This window comes from Phyllobates terribilis, unplaced genomic scaffold (genome assembly GCF_046119375.1).
Source record: "Phyllobates terribilis strain yellow unplaced genomic scaffold, ASM4611937v1 Scaffold_8__6_contigs__length_399053987, whole genome shotgun sequence".
NCBI lineage: Eukaryota > Metazoa > Chordata > Amphibia > Anura > Dendrobatidae > Phyllobates > Phyllobates terribilis.
In genome coordinates this window covers 384,973,770-384,995,113 of record NW_027362768.1, presented here as the reverse complement: position 1 = coordinate 384,995,113, position 21,344 = coordinate 384,973,770, and the positions used below count along the sequence as shown (strand labels likewise).

The window sequence follows — 21,344 nt, the reverse complement described above, 5'->3', positions numbered from 1 at the left end:
AATAAACGACTTTTAGGAAGAGTCGCTCCAGGGACAAATTCAATGGTACAATCATAGTCTCTATGGCGAGGCAAAACCTGCGACTCCTCCTCAGAAAAAACTCTCCAAAAATCCTGAATAGGAACAGGCAATTCCCCTCTATCCACAGCAGCAATGCGCCCGTTACAACACTTGTCATAACACTTAGGACTCCAGGACTTAATTTCATTGGTAGACCAATCCAGTACAGGATTGTGCAATTTTAACCAGGGTAACCCCAATATTACTGGAGAAGGCAAATTATCCAATACCACCAAATCCAAATTTTCTTGGTGAATACCATTAATAGTGAGGGGAAATTCACAGACCTTATGAGTAACACTCTTCAAGGGAGAGCCATCAACAGAAACCACAGCAATAGGGGATGACAAAGTTTTAGGTTCTAATCTAAGTTTTTCCAAGAATCCCCCATCAATCACATTCAGAGTAGAACCACAATCCACAAATACCCGAAATTCAATTAATTCATCCTGAGCAGCAGTAGTGGCAGATAGGAATACTCCCTTAGAATTTAAACAGGCAATACGGGCATAACTGACCATTTTTTTTTTCTTTCTTCATACGAAGCACATAGTTCTTAATAAAATGACCAGAATTTCCGCAATAGAAGCACAAGCCTTCAGAAAGTCGGCGGTCTTTTTCCTGAGAGCGGGGTGTCATCGCCCCAATCTCCATCAGCTCTCCATTGTCAGCACAGACCCTCTCAGGACTCGGAGCTGACATAGCAGAGGATTTTCTCTCATTAACCCTTGCACGCAGTCTCCTGTCCACCCGTATAGCTAATTGTATTGCCTCCTGCAAGTTTCCAGGTGTGGGATAAGCAATCAGTAAATCCTTAATCCTTTCACCTAGCCCAGCAAGAAACAAGCTTTTCAAAGCTGAATCGTTCCACCCCACCTGGGCAGACCACCGACGGAAGTGAGAACAATATTTTTCCACATTACCTGATCCCTGCCTCAAACGTCTCAATTCAGACTCAGCAGATGAGACACGATCAAGATCATCATACAACAAACCCAAAGCAGAAAAAAAAAATCTAAAGCACGGATCACTAGGTTGGAGAGAGAAGGCCCATCCCTGAGGATCTTTGCGCAAAAGTGACATTATGAACCCTATGCGCTGTGATTCATCACCAGAGGATCCGGGTCTCAAACGAAAATACAATAAACAAGCATTTTTAAAAGAAAAAAAATCTTGTTGTTCGCCAAAAAATAGATCAGGCAGATGTACCTTTGGTTCCACAAAATGCGCTCCAGAACAGCTACTCACGTGTTGTTGGAGCTCGGCCACCTCCAGAGAGAGTCCCTGCAAGCGTTGAGCCAAATCTTGAACCGAGACCATGATGGAAAACTGGAGGTCTTTCCTTAGAGAAAATTTTTTTTTTTCTTTTAGGGCTGGACTTACTGTTATGATCTGCTACAGGGACTAAGGAAAGACAGGAGAACTGTCCCTACAATAGAACTAAACTGGATCCCTACGATGTAACGGGAAACCTGATCCTGCGATCAGACCCGCTAAATTCCTCGGCTAGTCTGAACGAAGACCTATAGATGTGAGGGAGGGATCCCTACAAGAACTAGGGACTGGGATAAGTTGGACACCTCCTAGCAGAAATAGTAGCAGTCAAAGACAAACACACAACAAGAAGCATAGAGGTCAGAAGACCTAGCAAAACTAACAGAGAACGGCAACAGAGCACCAAGCTAGCTCAAGAGTAGTAAATACAATGAAGTCCAGAAAGACCAGGAGGGCGGAGCCGGATTAAATAGGCAAAAATGGTCATGTGACCAGCAAACTAAAAAAAACCTAACAGGAGAGTTCTAACAGTAAGTCCAAACAACAATATTGTGCAAAGCCGATAGACCTGGATATGGGGACGAGATAATCCTAAGAAAAGAAAGTCAAATAGAGACAAAAATAAGAAGCACCAGAAAGCGCAAATAACTTGTCAGAGCCAAGAAATCAAAAAAAAAAAAAATGTGTGACAATCAGAAAACGTAAAATCCAAAAGGACGAAGGCAGGTACAGGAACCTTATACAAGGAAGGTCTCTCCCCACTGATCTCTCCAGGGTGCACTACAAGTCTTGGCCTCCATAATATGGATCCCTTCTTCATTACCCTTGTATAAGGTCAATGCCCCCCCAGTGTATAATCTCCTCCTGAATCTCCCCCCATCACCTGTGAGTGATATTACTGAGAAGTGGAAGGAACCGCAGCAACTCAGCCACGAAGTGGAGACCCCGTAACATTACAGAGCGGGGGGGGGGGGGGGGAGTGCTGAGGAGCAGAAAAGTCACCACCACTCTGCTGACCCCATAACCACAACAGGGTCCAGACCTCCTCTGGTATCAGCACAAACACTGCGACCCTGCCGAGACCTTCAAGGCCGAGCAGCTGCCTGCAGCCGTACATCACCAAGCACAATGCTGAGCGTTGGATGGAGTGGTGTAAAGCCACCACCACTGGACTCTGGAGGAGACGTGTCCTGTGCAGTGACGGATCGCACTTCTCTATCTGATGGAGGGGTCTGGTGATTCCAGGAGGACGTTACCCCCCGACTGCATTGTGCCGCTGTACAGATGGTGGAGGATAATGCTCTGTGCTGTTATCAGGGGGCGGCCGCAGACCCTCAGCTCCAGTGATGGGGAATCTTAATCTTCAGCACAAGACAGCCCCATCCTATAATGAAGACTGTAATCCAATATCAGGGTCTGACCCCACTAATGATTGACTTCGTAATAATGTCTATGGAGGACAGAGAAGCCCCCAGAGGTGGATGTGGGGGGCACATACTTTCCTCCATATTAATGTCTATAAATATAGATGAGGACAGAGAAGCCCCTAGAGGTGGATGTGGGGGGCACATACTTTTCTCCATATTAATGTCTATGGATGTAGATGAGGACAGAGAAGTCCCTGGAGGTGGATGTGGGGGGCACATACTTTCTCCATATTAATGTCTATGGATGTAGATGAGGACAGAGAAGCCCCTGGAGGTGGATGTGGGGGGCACATACTTTTCTCCATATTAATGTCTATGGATGTAGATGAGGACAGAGAAGTCCCTGGAGGTGGATGTGGGGGGCACATACTTTCCTACATATATACTGTATATACCCATGTATTCTGTTTCGGCGCCGTCTTCAGCTTACAGAGACCCCATAACCCCGGGGGCGGCTGCCTCTACATTGCTGCGTGTCGGGACGTCACTTTGTGTCAGTAACTTTGTAGCTTTGGGCTTTTACCCCCGGTCCTGACCCTGCAAACAAATGGCCGCAGGACAAGTATTGATCGGGGTCCGTGGTGGGAGGAGATGAGATTTGGACGCCACGTGACCCACAAGCTGCAGAATCTTCTTTTAGGACACAAATGTTTGACTTTCCTGTTTGTTTCTACCCAAACTTCCACTACTGAGAGAGTTACCCATTAATCCAGAAAGTGAGTGCGATCCGACCGAGCCATGGGAACCCTCCGCCGCTGGCGCCTGCTGGTACCGGCCCTTGTCGCCCTGTGTCTTCTGCCCCCGTGTCCTGGAGGAACGGTCAGTGGTCATCATAGTCACCCTGAGGCTAATAATGGGGGATGTGCCGTATTATCAGATACCTGGGGGATATTATCTGCTGATTTCTCAACATCTCTGCTTGCTGTCAGGGAATAGGAACATTCTAGAGCTGAAGGTTTGCTACAATCGTGTCCAGTCTAGAAAATTGCCAGTAAGGAAATCAGGGTAGACCCTGGACTGATACATTGTAACAAACTGCTCTGCAAGGAGAAGGAGACTGCTTCCGCTTATGCTGGGGGCGATGGAAGCAGCGGTCGTGGTAATGATTTCATGGCACCGATCTCAATCTATAACTTAATTAGTTGTGGAACTACAACTCCCATCGTGCTCTGACATGTTTCTCTCTCCGTCCAGAAGATGGAGATCCGCAGCATGCACGTTCACAGTCGCGTCTCGTCCCGCTTCGCTCGAACCTTCGTCACCAGCGTCATCCAAAACGTATTAAATTCCTCCCAAGAGGCCGTTTTTGAAATGGAGTTGCCGAAGACGGCGTTCATCACCAACTTCAGCATGTGAGTGACGGCTGGAGCCGGCGGCGGATGTCGTGTATATGGGTCCATCGGGGGAGGCGGTGTTACATCGGGGGGTCATTGCGTTCCCAGCACGGTTAGCGGATGTCGTGTATATGGGTCCATCGGGGGAGGCGGTGTTACATCAGGGGGTCATTGCATTCCCAGCACGGTCAGAGGATGTCGTGTATACGGGTCCATCGTGGGAGGCGGTGTCACATCGGGGGGTCATTGCGTTCCCAGCACAGTCGGCTGATGTCATGTATATGGGTCCATCGGGGAGGCGGTGTTACATCAGGGGATCATTGGGTTCCCAGCACAGTCAGAGGATGTCGTGTATATGGATCTATTGGGGGAGGCGGTGTTACATCAGGGGGTCATTGTGTTCCCAGCACGGTCAGAGGATGTCGTGTATATGGATCTATTGGGGGAGGCGGTGTTACATCAGGGGGTCATTGCGTTCCCAGCACGGTCAGAGGATGTCGTGTATATGGGTCCATCGGGGGAGGCGGTGTTACATCGGGGGGTCATTGTGTTCCCAGCACGGTCGGCTGATGTCGTGTATATGGGTCCATTGGGGGAGGCGGTGTTACATCGAGGGGTCATTGTGTTCCCAGCACGGTCAGCGGATGTCATGTATACGGGTCCATCGGGGGAGGCGGTGTTACATCGGGGGTCATTGTGTTCCCAGCACGGTCGGCTGATGTCGTGTATATGGGTCCATCGGGGGAGGCGGTGTTACATCGGGGGTCATTGTGTTCCCAGCACGGTCGGCTGATGCCGTGTATATGGGTCCATCGGGGGAGGCGGTGTTACATCGGGGGGTCATTGTGTTCCCAGCACAGTTGGCGTATGTCGTGTATATGGGTCCATCGGGGGAGGCGGTGTTACATCGGGGGGTCATTGTGTTCCCAGCACAGTTGGCGTATGTCGTGTATATGGGTCCATCGGGGGAGGCGGTGTTACATCGGGGGTCATTGTGTTCCCAGCACGGTCGGCTGATGTCGTGTATATGGGTCCATCGGGGGAGGCGGTGTTACATCGGGGGTCATTGTGTTCCCAGCATAGTTGGCGGATGTCGTGTATATGGGTCCATCGGGGGAGGCGGTGTTACATCGGTGGTCATTGTGTTCCCAGCACAGTCGGTGGATGTCGTGTATACGGGTCTATCGGGGAAGGCGGTTGTACATGGGGGGGTCATTGTGCTCCTAGCACGGTCGGCTGATGTCGTGTATATGGGTCCATCGGGGGAGGCGGTGTTACATCGGGGGTCATTGTGTTCCCAGCATAGTTGACTGATGTCGTGTATATGGGTCCATCGGGGGAGGCGGTGTTACATCGGGGGTCATTGTGTTCCCAGCATAGTTGGCGGATGTCGTGTATATGGGTCCATCGGGGGAGGCGGTGTTACATCGGGGGTCATTGTGTTCCCAGCATAGTTGACTGATGTCGTGTATATGGGTCCATCGGGGGAGGCGGTGTTACATCGGGGGTCATTGTGTTCCCAGCATAGTTGGCGGATGTCGTGTATATGGGTCCATCGGGGGAGGCGGTGTTACATCGGGGGTCATTGTGTTCCCAGCACGGTCGGCTGATGTCGTGTATATGGGTCCATCGGGGGAGGCGGTGTTACATCGGGGGTCATTGTGTTCCCAGCATAGTTGACTGATGTCGTGTATATGGGTCCATCGGGGGAGGCGGTGTTACATCGGGGGTCATTGTGTTCCCAGCATAGTTGGCGGATGTCGTGTATATGGGTCCATCGGGGGAGGCGGTGTTACATCGGTGGTCATTGTGTTCCCAGCACAGTCGGCGGATGTCGTGTATATGGGTCCATCGGGGGAGGCGGTGTTACATCGGTGGTCATTGTGTTCCCAGCACAGTCGGCGGATGTCGTGTATATGGGTCTATCGGGGAAGGCGGTGTTACATGGGGGGGTCATTGTGCTCCCAGCATAGTTGGCGGATGTCGTGTATATGGGTCCATCGGGGGAGGCGGTGTTACATCGGGGGTCATTGTGTTCCCAGCACAGTCGGTGGATGCCGTGTATACGGGTCTATCGGGGGAGGCGGTGTTACATCGGGGGTCATTGTGTTTCCAGCATAGTTGGCGGATGTCGTGTATATGGGTCCATCGGGGGAGGCGGTGTTACATCGGGGGGTCATTGTGTTCCCAGCATAGTTGACTGATGTCGTGTATATGGGTCCATCGGGGGAGGCGGTGTTACATCGGGGGGTCATTGTGTTCCCAGCATAGTTGGCGGATGTCGTGTATATGGGTCCATCGGGGGAGGCGGTGTTACATCGGGGGTCATTGTGTTCCCAGCACAGTCGGCGGATGTCGTGTATACGGGTCTATCGGGGAAGGCGGTTGTACATGGGGGGGTCATTGTGCTCCTAGCACGGTCGGCTGATGTCGTGTATATGGGTCCATCGGGGGAGGCGGTGTTACATCGGGGGTCATTGTGTTCCCAGCATAGTTGACTGATGTCGTGTATATGGGTCCATCGGGGGAGGCGGTGTTACATCGGGGGTCATTGTGTTCCCAGCATAGTTGGCGGATGTCGTGTATATGGGTCCATCGGGGGAGGCGGTGTTACATCGGGGGTCATTGTGTTCCCAGCACGGTCGGCTGATGTCGTGTATATGGGTCCATCGGGGGAGGCGGTGTTACATCGGGGGTCATTGTGTTCCCAGCATAGTTGACTGATGTCGTGTATATGGGTCCATCGGGGGAGGCGGTGTTACATCGGGGGTCATTGTGTTCCCAGCATAGTTGGCGGATGTCGTGTATATGGGTCCATCGGGGGAGGCGGTGTTACATCGGTGGTCATTGTGTTCCCAGCACAGTCGGCGGATGTCGTGTATATGGGTCCATCGGGGGAGGCGGTGTTACATCGGTGGTCATTGTGTTCCCAGCACAGTCGGCGGATGTCGTGTATATGGGTCTATCGGGGAAGGCGGTGTTACATGGGTGGGTCATTGTGCTCCCAGCATAGTTGGCGGATGTCGTGTATATGGGTCCATCGGGGGAGGCGGTGTTACATCGGGGGTCATTGTGTTCCCAGCACAGTCGGTGGATGCCGTGTATACGGGTCTATCGGGGGAGGCGGTGTTACATCGGGGGTCATTGTGTTTCCAGCATAGTTGGCGGATGTCGTGTATATGGGTCCATCGGGGGAGGCGGTGTTACATCGGGGGGTCATTGTGTTCCCAGCATAGTTGACTGATGTCGTGTATATGGGTCCATCGGGGGAGGCGGTGTTACATCGGGGGGTCATTGTGTTCCCAGCATAGTTGGCGGATGTCGTGTATATGGGTCCATCGGGGGAGGCGGTGTTACATCGGGGGTCATTGTGTTCCCAGCACAGTCGGCGGATGTCGTGTATACGGGTCTATCGGGGAAGGCGGTGTTACATGGGGGGGTCATTGTGCTCCTAGCACGGTCGGCTGATGTCGCTCGTGATACTTTGTTTCTAATGATGTGTTCTGTGTCTACAAGGATCATCGACAATATTACAAACGTCGGGATCGTTAAGGAGAAAGCCGAGGCGAAGAAACAGTATCAAACGGCCGTATCCAAGGGTCAGAGCGCCGGGCTGGTCCAGTACGTATCACCTGCCATGTCCTGTGTATGGAGGAAGGGCCCGCGCTTCGTCTCTATAGGATCCACGCCCTTACGGCGGCATCACACCAGCGTATGGCATCCGATGCGATATTCTAATTCCTTCTCTGCTACTGTTCCGCGATTCTCTTGAATGAGAAGATCACAGCTGAGCTGTGGAGGAGACTGAGAAAGTAATTTCTCCATATCCTCCATGGCGTGACTCGGCGTATGTCGGACTGCACTGGGATGGCATCCGTGTGCAGCCCGATGCTTCACTCGCACCCATAGACTTGTATGGGTGCAAGTGAATCGAGTCTCTCTGCAAATCGCAGCCTGCTGCCGAATCGGCATGAGAAAATAATGGCAGCCCCATAGAATAACATTGGGCCGAGTGCTATGTGATGTTTTATTGCATAGCACTCGGCCGTGTTATAGGGTAATGTGACTCCGGCCTTAGTGGGATTCTAAGATATAAGAATCAGTGTCATCCTTGTGCACCCACGGCCGGTCTGCGCCACGGCGCTCGCACCCCACACACATGACATATCTCCCATCCTTTCCTGCGTCTGACATATAATAACCTACGTCTCTTGGGATTTCTTTTTGCAGATCTACTGGACGTAAATTAGAGAATTTTAAAATCTCGGTGAATGTGGGTCCTCTGTCTACAGCAACGTTCAGACTGGTCTATGAGGAGTTACTAAAGCGGCAGCTCGGAAGCTACGAGTTGTACTTGAAGATTAGACCCAAAGAACTTGTGGAAAACTTTCAGGTGAGAAAACTCTCCCTACTGTGATAAACCTCAAGCTCTGTTCATCCTGAGCCTCCTGGTTCATGTATAGGGTACAAGGACCGTTGGAGCAACGAGCATTTATGTAGTAATAGTTTATATGGATGTTTTGCAGATTAACGTCGACATCATTGAACCACAAGGAATCAGCTTCCTGAAAGCCGTTGGGACGTTTATGATAAATGAACTCTCTGATGTGGTCAAAATAAATCGCACAGAAAGTAAGGTAAAGTGATCTATTGCCGGGATCGTGTTGGGAAAAGATGAGTAATCACGAGGCTCTGGTACTTAAAAACCACCCAGACGTTGCATAACAATGCAGGAGGAGTGGTGCTGGAAGAACTGTGCAGGAGGAGTGGTGCTGGAAGAACTGTGCAGGAGGAGTGGTGCTGGAAGAACTGTGCAGGAGGAGTGGTGCTGGAAGAACTGTGCAGGAGGAGTGGTGCAGGAAGAACTGTGCCGGAGGAGTGGTGCAGGAAGGTCTGTGCAGGAGGAGTGGTGCAGGAAGTACTGTGCAGGAGGAGTGGTGCTGGAAGAACTGTGCAGGAGGAGTGGTGCAGGAAGTTCTGTGCAGGAGGAGTGGTGCAGGAAGTTCTGTGCAGGAGGAGTGGTGCAGGAAGTACTGTGCAGGAGGAGTGGTGCAGGAAGAACTGTGCAGGAGGAGTGGTGCAGGAAGTTCTGTGCAGGAGGGGAGGTGCAGGGAGGACTGTGCAGGAGGTGTGGTGCAGGAAGGACTGTGCAGGAGGTGTGGTGCAGGAAGGACTGTGCAGGAGGTGTGGTGCAGGAAGGACTGTGCAGGATTGGTGGTGCAGGAAGGACTGTGCATTAGGGGTGGGGCAGGAAGGACTATGGAGGATGGGTGGTGCAGGAAGGACTGTGCAGGAGGGACGGGTTCAGGAAGGAGTGTGCAGGAGGGGTGGTGCAGGAAGGACAGTGCAGGAGGAGTGGTGCTGGAAGAACTGTGCAGGAGGAGTGGTGCTGGAAGAACTGTGCAGGAGGAGTGGTGCTGGAAGAACTGTGCAGGAGGAGTGGTGCTGGAAGAACTGTGCAGGAGGAGTGGTGCTGGAAGAACTGTGCAGGAGGAGTGGTGCAGGAAGAACTGTGCCGGAGGAGTGGTGCAGGAAGGTCTGTGCAGGAGGAGTGGTGCAGGAAGTACTGTGCAGGAGGAGTGGTGCTGGAAGAACTGTGCAGGAGGAGTGGTGCAGGAAGTTCTGTGCAGGAGGAGTGGTGCAGGAAGTTCTGTGCAGGAGGAGTGGTGCAGGAAGTACTGTGCAGGAGGAGTGGTGCAGGAAGAACTGTGCAGGAGGAGTGGTGCAGGAAGTTCTGTGCAGGAGGGGAGGTGCAGGGAGGACTGTGCAGGAGGAGTGGTGCAGGAAGTTCTGTGCAGGAGGGGAGGTGCAGGGAGGACTATGGAGGATGGGTGGTGCAGGAAGGACTGTGCAGGAGGTGTGGTGCAGGAAGGACTGTGCAGGATTGGTGGTGCAGGAAGGACTGTGCATTAGGGGTGGGGCAGGAAGGACTATGGAGGATGGGTGGTGCAGGAAGGACTGTGCAGGAGGGACGGGTTCAGGAAGGAGTGTGCAGGAGGGGTGGTGCAGGAAGGACAGTGCAGGAGGTGCGGGGCAGGAAGGACTATGGAGGATGGGTGGTGCAGGAAGGACGGTGTAGGAGGGGCGGGGCAGGAAGGACTATGCAGGAGGGACGGGGCAGGAAGGACTATTGAGGATGGGTGGTGCAGGAAGGACGGTGCAGGAGGGGCGGGGCAGTAAGGACTGTGCAGGAGGGACGGGGCAGGAAGGACTATGGAGGATGGGTGGTACAGGAAGGACTGTGCAGGAGGGGCGGGGCAGGAAGGACGGTGCAGGAGGGGTGGGGCAGGAAGGACTATGGAGGAGGGTTGGTGCAGGAAGGACGGTGCAGGAGGGGTGGGGCAGGAAGGACTATGGAGGAGGGGTGGTGCAGGAAGGACGGTGCAGGAGGGGCGGGGCAGGAAGGACTATGGAGGATGGGTGGTACAGGAAGGATGGCACAGGAGGGGCGGGGCAGGAAGGACTGTGCAGGAGGGGCGGGGCAGGAGGAGAGGTATAGGAAGGACTGTGCATTTTAGGAGCTCACATTGTAAAATAGAGAGCTATTTCCTTATTGGCTGCACTTTTCCTCCTATTTTCAGGCCCATATAGAATTTAAGCCGACCCTCCAGCAGCAGCGCTGCTGTTCAGACTGCGGGGCGACTCTTCTGGACGGGGATCTCAGGATAACGTATGATGTGAAGAGGGAATCTGCTGCTGGGAAAGTGCAGGTGACTGCTGACTGCTTTCCGTTACATCGGATCGTTACGTTGTTACATTTCCCTTTCTTTCTTGCAGATCATCAATGGATACTTTGTTCATTACTTTGCACCAGCTAACCTGAAACGTTTACCGAAAAATGTGCTGTTTGTCATTGATCACAGCGGGTCAATGTACGGACACAAGATCAAACAGGTAAGGACTTGGCCCCCCCCCCCCCGCTCTGTATTCGGGGATCGCCAGACATGTCCCCCGCCCCAATGAAACTACAGGACATGACCGCCCTTCTGCCATTGCTGCCTGTAGACCTACGAAGCCTTCACCAGGATCCTGGAGGAGATGCCGCAGGAGGATTATATAGGAATTCTCATATTTGATGATAAAATCGAAAAATGGAAGGAAAGTCTCGTCAGAGCCACCGCGGAAAACATCAAACTGGCAAAGGAGTTTGTGGAGAAGATGACGGCAAGAGGAGGTGAGCCGGGGGTCCGAGGCATGGGCAGCGTTACTAGGAGCGGCAGATCTCATTGATGGGGGTCCGGTAGATGTGACCCCCACTACCCTCATAGTGAATAATAATTCTGGAGCTGCTTTTCTGATAATTCCTCAAGTATTTGAAGAAAACATATGGGTCAGGAAACCCGGCGGATCCTTTGTACATGAAGGGCCCAGGCAACAGGGACTCTCATATTTTAGGGGGTCACAGTTTACCATTAACCCTTTATGTTGCTCTGCAGGGACGGACATCAATAAGGCACTGCTGACTGCAGCAAAGATGCTGACTAACGCCACCATTAACAACGCGCTGCCCCCAATGAGCGCCTCCATGATATTATTCCTCTCTGATGGAGAACCCACATCCGGTGAGTGAGTCCTGCCTGGAAGGATCCCCGTCAGGTCCACTTTGGTCTATCATGAATTGTCCCTGTCATGTCCTCTGCACCCCTCCGTCCTGCCTGGAATGACCCCCGTCATATCCTCTGCAGCCCTCGGTCCTGCCTGGAATGACCCCCGTCATATCCTCTGCACCCCTCGGTCCTGCCTGGAATGACCCCCGTCATATCCTCTGCACCCCTCGGTCCTGCCTGGAATGACCCCCATTATATCCTCTGCACCACTTGGTCCTGCCTGGAATGATCCCCATCGTGTCCTCTGCACCCCTCAATCCTGCCTGGAATGACCCCCATTATATCCTCTGCACCACTTGGTCCTGCCTGGAATGACCCCCGTCATATCCTCTGCACCCCTCGGTCCTGCCTGGAATGACCGCCGTCATACCCTCTGCAGCCCTCGGTCCTGCCTGGAATGACCCCCGTCATATCCTCTGCACCCCTCGGTCCTGCCTGGAATGACCCCCGTCATATCCTCTGCACCCCTCGGTCCTGCCTGGAATGATCCCCATCATGTCCTCTGCATCCCTCGATCCTGCCTGCAATGACCCCCATTATATCCTCTGCACCACTTGGTCCTGCCTGGAATGACCCCTGTCATGTCCTCTGCACCCCTCGGTCCTGCCTGCAATGACCCCCATTATATCCTCTGCACCCCTCGGTCCTGCCTGGAATGACCCCCGTCATATCCTCTGCACCCCTCGGTCCTGCCTGGAATGACCCCCGTCATATCCTCTGCACCCCTCGGTCCTGCCTGGAATGATCCCCATCATGTCCTCTGCACCCCTCGATCCTGCCTGGAATGACCCCCATTATATCCTCTGCACCCCTCGGTCCTGCCTGGAATGACCCCCATTATATCCTCTGCACCCCTCGGTCCTGCCTGGAATGATCCCCATCATGTCCTCCGCACCCCTCGATCCTGCCTGGAATGACCCCCATTATATCCTCTGCACCCCTCGGTCCTGCCTGGAATGACCCCCGTCATATCCTCTGCACCCCTCGGTCCTGCCTGGAATGATCCCCATCATGTCCTCTGCACCCCTCGATCCTGCCTGGAATGACCCCCATTATATCCTCTGCACCCCTCGGTCCTGCCTGGAATGACCCCCATTATATCCTCTGCACCCCTCGATCCTGCCTGGAATGACCCCCATTATATCCTCTGCACCCCTCGATCCTGCCTGGAATGACCCCCATGATTTAATTTGCACCTCTGGGTCCTTCCTAGAATAACCCCCATCATGTCCTCTGCACCCTTCGGTCCATCTGTCGTTCTGGTGTTTGTCGGATATAAGGTGGTGGCCATGTTGTTCGGGGGTCCGGTTGTCGCCCTGATTGTCATCCTTGTTACTTTACAGGAACCACCGACCACAAGAAGATCATAGACAACGTGCGGCGCTCTCTGGACGGCCGCGCCTCGCTCTACTGCTTGGGATTTGGCAGCAGCGTTGACTTCAACTTTTTGGAGAAATTGGCTTTAGAAAACGGAGGTTTGTCACGTCGCATCTACGAGGATTCAGACTCCGCTCTGCAGCTCCAGGTGACCGGCCCGATCCTAGGGTCCTCGCTTCTTAAAGGGGACGTTCATTCTAACAGTCCCTGAGGTGTTAACATTTCTCCATTTGTGAACTTGGCCCCGAAAGCGGATGTCAGTGGCAGGGCCCCATAACACCCAGCATAATCCCAGCACGTCACCAGGACTACAACCCCCACTCTCCCTCTTCTTCCAGGGCTTCTACAATGAAGTGGCGAACCCCATGCTGCTGGACATCGAGCTGCAGTATCTGGATAATTCCGCGGATCATGTGACCAGGAGCAGCTTCAGACATTATTATCAGGGGTCGGAAATCATCGTAGCCGGACGGATATCCAACAGCAGCGCCGAGACCCTGACAGCCGAAGTGAAAGCCCAGGGTGTGAGTCCGACATCTGCCGCTGCCAGGAGTCTCTGGGACGGCACTGATGTCCATTAATGTATTGTAAATCTGAAGAAATCGCCTGTTGTGACGCCATATTGTGCTGCCTCTATATACAGTGCAGGGTCTGCGACAGAAACATGTCTGTAGGCAAATACTGGTACTCTGCTGACCCTGCCCCTGAGAATAATGAGACGACACTGACCCTGCCCCTGAGGATGAGATGACACTGACCCCGCCCCTGAGGATAATGAGATAACACTGACCCCACCCCTGAGGATAATGAGATAACACTGACCCCGCCCCTGAGGATAATGAGATAACACTGACCCCACCCCTGAGGATAATGAGATAACACTGACCACGCCCCTGAGGATAATGAGATATCACTGACCCCACCCCTGAGGATAATGAGATAACACTGAACACGCCCCTGAGGATAATGAGATAACACTGACCCCACCCCTGAGGATAATGAGATAACACCGACCCCGCCCCTGAGGATAATGAGATAACACTGACCCCGCCCCTGAGGATAATGAGATAACACTGACCACGCCCCTGAGGATAATGAGATAACACTGACCCCGCCCCTGAGGATAATGAGGCGACACTGACCCGCCCCTGAGGATAATGATATAACACTGACCCCGCCCCTGAGGATAATGAGGCGACACTGACCCCGCCCCTGAGGATACTGAGATAACACTGACCCCGCCCCTGAGGATAATGAGATAACACTGACCCCGCCCCTGATGATAATGAGATGACACTGACCCCGCCCCTGAGGATAATGAGATAACACTGATCCCGCCCCTGAGGATAATGAGATAACACTGACCCCGCCCCTGAGGACAATGAGATGACACTGACCCCGCCCCTGAGAATAATGAGACGACACTGACCCTGCCCCTGAGGATGACACAACGCTGACCCCGCCCCTGAGGATAATGAGATAACACTGACCCCACCCCTGAGGATAATGAAGCGACACTGACCCCACCCCTGAGGATAATGAGATAACACTGACCCCGCCCCTGAGGATAATGGGATAGCACTGCCCCCGTCCCTGAGGATAATGAGATAACACTGACCCCGCCCATGAGGATAATGAGATAACACTGACCCCGCCCCTGAGGATAATGAGATAACACTGACCCCACCCCTGAGGATAATGAGATAACACTGACCTCGATCCTGAGAATAATGAGATAACACTGACCCCACCCCTGAGGATAATGAGAGGACACTGACCCGCCCCTGAGGATAATGAGATAACACTGACCCCGCCCCTGAGGATAATGAGATAACACTGACCCCGCCCCTGAGGATAATGAGATAACACTGCCCCTGAGGATAATGAGATAACACTGACCCCGCCCCTGAGGATAATGAGATAACACTGGCCTCGCCCCTGAGGATAATGAGATAACACTGACCCCGCCCCTGAGGATAATGAGATAACACTGACCCCGCCCCTGAGGATAATGAGATAACACTGACCCCGCCCCTGAGGATAATGAGATAACACTGACCCCGCCCCTGAGGATAATGAGATAACACTGACCCCTGCCCCTGAGGATAGAGATAACACTGACCCCGCCCCTGAGGATAATGAGATAACACTGACCCCTGCCCCTGAGGATAGAGATAACACTGGCCTCGCCTCTGAGGATAATGAGATAACACTGGCCTCGCCCCTGAGGTTAATGAGATAACACTGACCCCACCCCTGAGGATAGAGATAACACTGGCCTCGCCCCTGAGGATAGAGATAACACTGGCCTCGCCCCTGAGGATAATGAGATAACACTGGCCTCGCCCCTGAGGTTAATGAGATAACACTGACCCCACCCCTGAGGATAGAGATAACACTGGCCTCGCCCCTGAGGATAGAGATAACACTGGCCTCGCCCCTGAGGATAATGAGATAACACTGACCCTGCCTCTGAGGATAGAGATAACACTGACCCCTGCCCCTGAGGATAGAGATAACACTGACCCCACCCCTGAGGATAATGAGATAACACTGAGTTTGAGCACCCCTGGTAAAAATGATTGTTATTGTGAACAGTTAAGCAAGTTGAATATGAAATGATCTATAAAAGGCCTAAAGTTACATATAACACATTCCCTTTGTATTTTAGGCAAAAAAATTGTTGTCATCTTTTACACTTTTAAAATATCAAAAAGGAAAACCGTGCATGGTTAGTACCTAGTAGCGCCCCCTTTTGCAAGTATCACAGCTTGTAAACGCTTTTTGTAGCCGGACAAGAGTCTTTCAGTTCTTGTTTGAGGGATTTTCCTCCATTCTTCCTTGGAGAATTCCTCCAGAGCTGTGAGATTCCTGGGGCATCTTGCATCCTCTGCTATTTTGAGGTCTAGCCACAGATTTTCAATGATGATCAGATCAGAGGACTGTGAGGGCCATTGTAAAACCTTCAGCTTGTGCCTTTAGAGGTCGTCTATTGTGGATTGTGACCTGTGTTTAGGATCATTATCCATTTGTAGAATCTTCCTCTTTTCACCTTCAGCTTTTTTACAGATGGTGTTATGTTTGCATCAAGAATTTGTTGTAATTTAATTGAATCCATTCTTCCCTCTACCCGTGAAATGTTCCCCTTGCCATTGGCTGCAAGACAACCCCAAAACATTATTGATCCTCCCCCATGCTTAATGGTTGGGGAGATGTTCTTTTCCAGACATTCTGTGCCCTTTTTTCTCCACACATACCTCTGATCATTGTGGCCAAAGACTTCTATTTTACCTCATCGTTCCACAGGACTTGTTTCCACAATACATCACGCTTGTTTAGATGTTCTTTTGCACTTCTGACGCTGAATTTTATGGTGAGGACGCAGGAGAGATTTTCTTCTGATGACTCTTCCATGAAGGCCATATTTGTGCAGGTGTCTCTGAACAGTAGAACAATGTACCACAACTCCAGCATCTCCTAAATCTTTCTGAAGGTCATTTTCAGTCAAGCATGGGTTCTGATTTGCCTCTCCAGCAATCCTACAGCAGCTCTCACTGACATTTTGATTGATCTTCCAGACCTTATCTTGACCTCCACTGTTCCTGGTAACTGCCATTTCTTAATTACATTTTGAACTGAGGAAAGGGCGACTTGAAAACGCTTTGCTATCTTCTTGTAGCTTCTCCTGCTTTGTGGCCTCCACCATTGTCAGAGTTCGGCAGCTGCTTAGAAGACCCCACTGCTGCTCGTTTTTGGCACAAGGTTAGAGGAGGCTGGGTTTTATGAAGCTGGGAAATTTGCATCACCGACCTTATCTAACGATCACAATCAACAAGCGATAACCCTAACAGGCTAATTAAGATCTTGGTCAAAGTTATCTGAGCACACAAATCTCCAAGGGTGCACAAACTTTTGCATTGACCCATTTCCCTTTTTGTAATTTTTAAAATGTAAAAAATGACTAAATATATATATATTTTTTTGCCTAAAATAAAAATGAAATGTGTCATCTGTTAACTTTAGGCCTTTTAGATCATTTCATCTTCAACTTTCTTAACTGTTCACAATAACAGGAATTTTGACCAGGGGTGCACAAACTTTTATATGCCACTGTACTTGACAACGCACTGGACGTTGTAACAGTCGCATCAATAAATATCTAACCAGATGATTTCTCCTTCTCATGAAGCTTTCCGAGCCGTTCTCTGTGACTGTGGAGGCGTCGATACAGGAGGAGGACGAGGAGTCCGGAGAGCTGCGATATATCTACGGAGACTTCACCGAGAGACTCTGGGCTTATCTGACCATAGAGCAGCTGCTGAGCGCACAGTACGAGCCGTCCGCACCTCTGTATACACTCTCATTGTCTAAGTATATTGTCTACACCCCCAGACTGAGTGCCCTCCGAGGGACCCGGCTCCTTTGGACACTGACAGACCATTGATTTCAATGAGAACGGTGTAATTCATGTCATAGCCTGTGGTGGCGCTGCAGGAGAACAGAAGACCTGCAGCTGATCATTGGGCATCTCCTCATCATGGAGCCTTATAATGAAACAAACATCATGATTCTTCTTTGCAGAATTGCCGCTGAAGGTGAAGATAAAAGGAAGATAACGGAGAAGGCACTGGACTTATCACTCAAGTATAATTTTGTGACACCATTAACATCGATGGTGGTGACCCCAGCAGAGGAGGAGAAGTCAGATCAGCTGGTTGCAAATAAACCAAAAGAACAAGGTGGGTGCAATTATGGATCCGGCCTCGTTTCCATGTTTCCCCAACATTCAGGAGTAATGGCACCACTGCCAACCTACCGCCCCTCCTTCACCTTCTCTTTCATTCTCGTTATTTCCACTTTATCCACTCCCTTCTTTGGGCCTTCACACAGACAAATAAACATGCTGAGAGCCACCACTAGGGGGAGCTCCCTGTATACCGAGATACATGATAAGATCCTGTCTGCAGCCACCACTAGGGGCAGCTCCCTGTATACAGAGATACATGATTAGATTCTGTCTGCAGCCACCACTAGGGGGAGCTCCCTGTATACAGAGATACATGATAACATTCTGTCTGCAGCCACCACTAGGGGGAGCTCCCTGTATACAAAGATACATGATAAGATTCTGTTTGCAGCCACCACTAGGGGGAGCTCCCTGTATACAGAGATACATGATAAGATCCTGTCTGCAGCCACCACTAGGGGGAGCTCCCTGTATACAGAGATACATGATAAGATCCTGTCTGCAGCCACCACTAGGGGGAGCTCCCTGTATACAGAGATACATGATAAGATCCTGTCTGCAGCCACCACTAGGGGGAGCTCCCTGTATACAGAGATACATGATAAGATCCTGTCTGCAGCCACCACTAGGGGGATCTCCCTGTATACAGAGATACATGGTAAGATCCTGTCTGCAGTCACCACTAGGGGGAGCTCCCTGTATACAGAGATACATGATAAGATCCTGTCTGCAACCACCACTAGGGGGATCTCCCTGTATACAGAGATACATGGTAAGATCCTGTCTGCAGTCACCACTAGGGGGAGCTCCCTGTATACAGAGATACATGATAAGATCATGTCTGCAACCACCACTAAGGGGAGCTTTATACATGGTGGATCCTGTTGCCCTTTATTGCCATTACCTTTATATAATGTGTATAATGTTCACTAGCACCTGCTTCCTATTCATGATTTGTGTTTTGCATTTCAGGACTGGATGCGTCTGAATGTACGTCTGGTGCTTCTACATCACTAAACTCATACAGTAGATGTGTGACCTCCGCATGTGATTGGCAGTGTCTCTGGCTTGTGCGGCAGCTCACAGCAGTTCAGCCACATTGAAGCGAAGGGGATTCAGTTGCAGGACTAAACATACGACTCTCTGTCTCGACTGCAGTGCTGGGCTTTAGCTGATCAGCCTGTTTTTTTATGTAATTCAGCTGGTTCCTTCATTCAGTGCCTGAGTGTCAGTTCTGTGTCTCCAGCCAGTTTTATTCCTGTTTGATGACCTGTATGTTTCTGAACTCTCTTCCGAACTCTGTCTCTTCTGGACTCTGTCTCTTCTGGACTCTGTCTCTTCTGAACTCTGTCTCTTCTGGACTTTGTCTCTTTCACAGCCATTTGGATCTCATTTCTGGTCTCCTGCATTATTTCTCCTTCTGGTCTTATCTGCAGCAAGGGCTCACACTGCAAATGATGCATTACATGATATACAAGATTTAAAAAATGTTCATGGGTGCAAAGATTTAGCAAATTCCCTTTTTTTTCCTCAGATGCATTTTATGACTATGATACACCTCATTATGGTAAGTAATAATATTTATATTGGGTGTGTGACTGGTTTATAGCACAATAATGGGAAAGGGGTTCAATGCAGTAACACAGTGGGCATCACAAGGAGCGGTTGAGTCAAGGTAAAGAGGGCAGAATCAGTGGGCATGAATGGAACAAGATGCATGAGCATGAATAGAGCAGGATCAGTGGGCATGAATAGAGCAGGATCAGTGGGTATGAATATCTCCACAGCAAAGGAACAGACTAGCAAGCAATGGGTCACAGGTTCAAATCCTAACAATACTCCCCTCTTAATGGCGGCGTCTGGACGCAATTTGCCCAGGCTTTGCAGGATACCACTGATGAAATTGTCTAATCAAACAGGGAGCATTGACGTTGCTTACTGGTTCCCATGAATTTTCTTCCGTGTCGTAGCCCTGTCATTTGATTAAGTATTGTAATAGTGATTATTAATTAATTATTAATATTAGTGTATTAGTGATAGTTAATTAATCCAGGGATTTAATCTGACTGCCAGATTGGTGTCGGGAAGTGAATTTTTCCTCAATGATGTAAATTGGCCTATACCGCATGGTTTTTTTTTTGCCTTCCCCTGGATCAACGCTGCGGAATAGCTGCAGTGCACAAGAAATAGGCTGAACTGGATGGACGCTTGTCTATTTTCGGCCTTTTAAACTATGTAACTATGTAAACAATTTCTGTGTATTCGGGAATCCAAGATCTTTTCCACCACAAACTGCTCCTGTCCGTCCACTTCAATTGCATCGGGAGGCGGAGGGGATCGTTCTGGAAATGGATTGGCAGCGGCGGCTTTCAACAAAGACACGTGAAACACGGGATGAATCCTCATTGATGTTGGTAGCTGTAGACGTACGGCCAATGGACTCACTGTAACATACCTGGCGGCGTTCTTGCATGGTGGTCCATCTCCCACTGTGCAAGAGCGCGCACTTGATCTCCAGTCCAGAATGTCTCTCTGGCTTCCCTCCTTGCTGTCTGTTTGTCTGTTTCTGCTGCTTAAGGGCGGCGCCCGATCACTTCCTGCTTTTTGTACCTGCTGTGGGTCACACCCCTTGTGCGTCCTCAGCCTATTGCTGTCTGTCACCTGGTATATAGCTCAGCTGCTCCCATCTATCCCTGCCTGAGCATAGTGTTTCATTCAGTGTGTGCTTGCACTCTGAAGGTGCCAGGTCCCGTTCTTTGTCTCCTGCCTTGCGGTATCAGTTCCCGTGTCTGAACTGAGTCCTGTCTGTGTACTCTTGCCTGCTGCCTCTCCTGGAGGCTGTATTTCCAGGCCTGTCTGAACACGCTCCTTGCCTGTTCCTCCCGCCTTCTAGGGGCCGATTACCTAGACCCGCTCCTGTATCTTGTCTGTCCTGTCTGAACACGCTCCTTGCCTGTTCGTCCCGCCTCTCTGGGGGCCGTATTCCCAGACCCGCTCCTGTATCCCGCTGCAGTGTCGGTCTCCTCCGTACACTCAGTTCCAGTCTGAACTCTCTCCTATCCTTTACCTGTTTTGCCTCTATGTCCGTTCCCTTCCTTTCTCTGCAGAGTCTGAACTCGTGCCTAACTCCTGCTTGTTGTCTCTGTACTCCTGTTTGTGAGTTTGTGGTCCACTCGCTACTTCACTGCTAGTACCCTGTGGGTATCTGGCTCTGCCTTTCTCTTCCTGTCTGTTCCGTGTGAACAGAGCCCTGTCCCCCCTGCTCCTGCCTTCCTTGCCGCTCCGGCGGTTTCCGCTCTGCTCCTGCCTTGTTTGCCGCTCTGCGGTTTCCGCTCGGCTCCTGCCTTGTTTGCCGCTCTGCGGTTTCCGCTCTGCTCCTGCCTTCTTAGCCGCTCTGCGGTTTCCGCTCTGCTCCTGCCTTGTTTACCGCTCTGCGGTTTCCGCTCTGCTCCTGCTTAGCTTGCCGCTCTCGCGGTTTCTGCTCTGCTCCTGCCTTGCTTGCCGCTCCTGCGGGTTT

The 21,344-nt window shown here is 51.2% G+C and overlaps 1 protein-coding gene across 7 annotated transcripts in view; it reads left to right on the top strand.

Annotated features, from left to right (window-relative positions):
- Positions 1-3,358: 3,358 nt before the first annotated feature.
- Positions 3,359-21,344, top strand: part of LOC141157613 (inter-alpha-trypsin inhibitor heavy chain H3-like) — a 40,447-nt gene continuing 22,461 nt past the window's right edge. For 2 of the 7 annotated variants that reach the window (XM_073645101.1, XM_073645098.1), the window contains exons 1-15: positions 3,359-3,581; positions 3,957-4,114; positions 7,613-7,717; positions 8,327-8,489; positions 8,623-8,733; positions 10,678-10,806; positions 10,874-10,990; positions 11,102-11,270; positions 11,533-11,658; positions 13,047-13,228; positions 13,419-13,604; positions 17,270-17,409; positions 17,662-17,819; positions 18,800-18,817; positions 19,362-19,394. In XM_073645101.1, coding sequence (XP_073501202.1) covers positions 3,501-3,581; positions 3,957-4,114; positions 7,613-7,717; positions 8,327-8,489; positions 8,623-8,733; positions 10,678-10,806; positions 10,874-10,990; positions 11,102-11,270; positions 11,533-11,658; positions 13,047-13,228; positions 13,419-13,604; positions 17,270-17,409; positions 17,662-17,819; positions 18,800-18,817; positions 19,362-19,394 — 1,876 coding nt within the window. In that variant the 5' untranslated portion in view covers positions 3,359-3,500. The remainder of the gene's footprint in view (positions 3,582-3,956; positions 4,115-7,612; positions 7,718-8,326; positions 8,490-8,622; positions 8,734-10,677; positions 10,807-10,873; positions 10,991-11,101; positions 11,271-11,532; positions 11,659-13,046; positions 13,229-13,418; positions 13,605-17,269; positions 17,410-17,661; positions 17,820-18,799; positions 18,818-19,361; positions 19,395-21,344) is intronic. The other 5 variants (XM_073645099.1, XM_073645095.1, XM_073645096.1 and 2 more) reach the window with 4 other exon arrangements.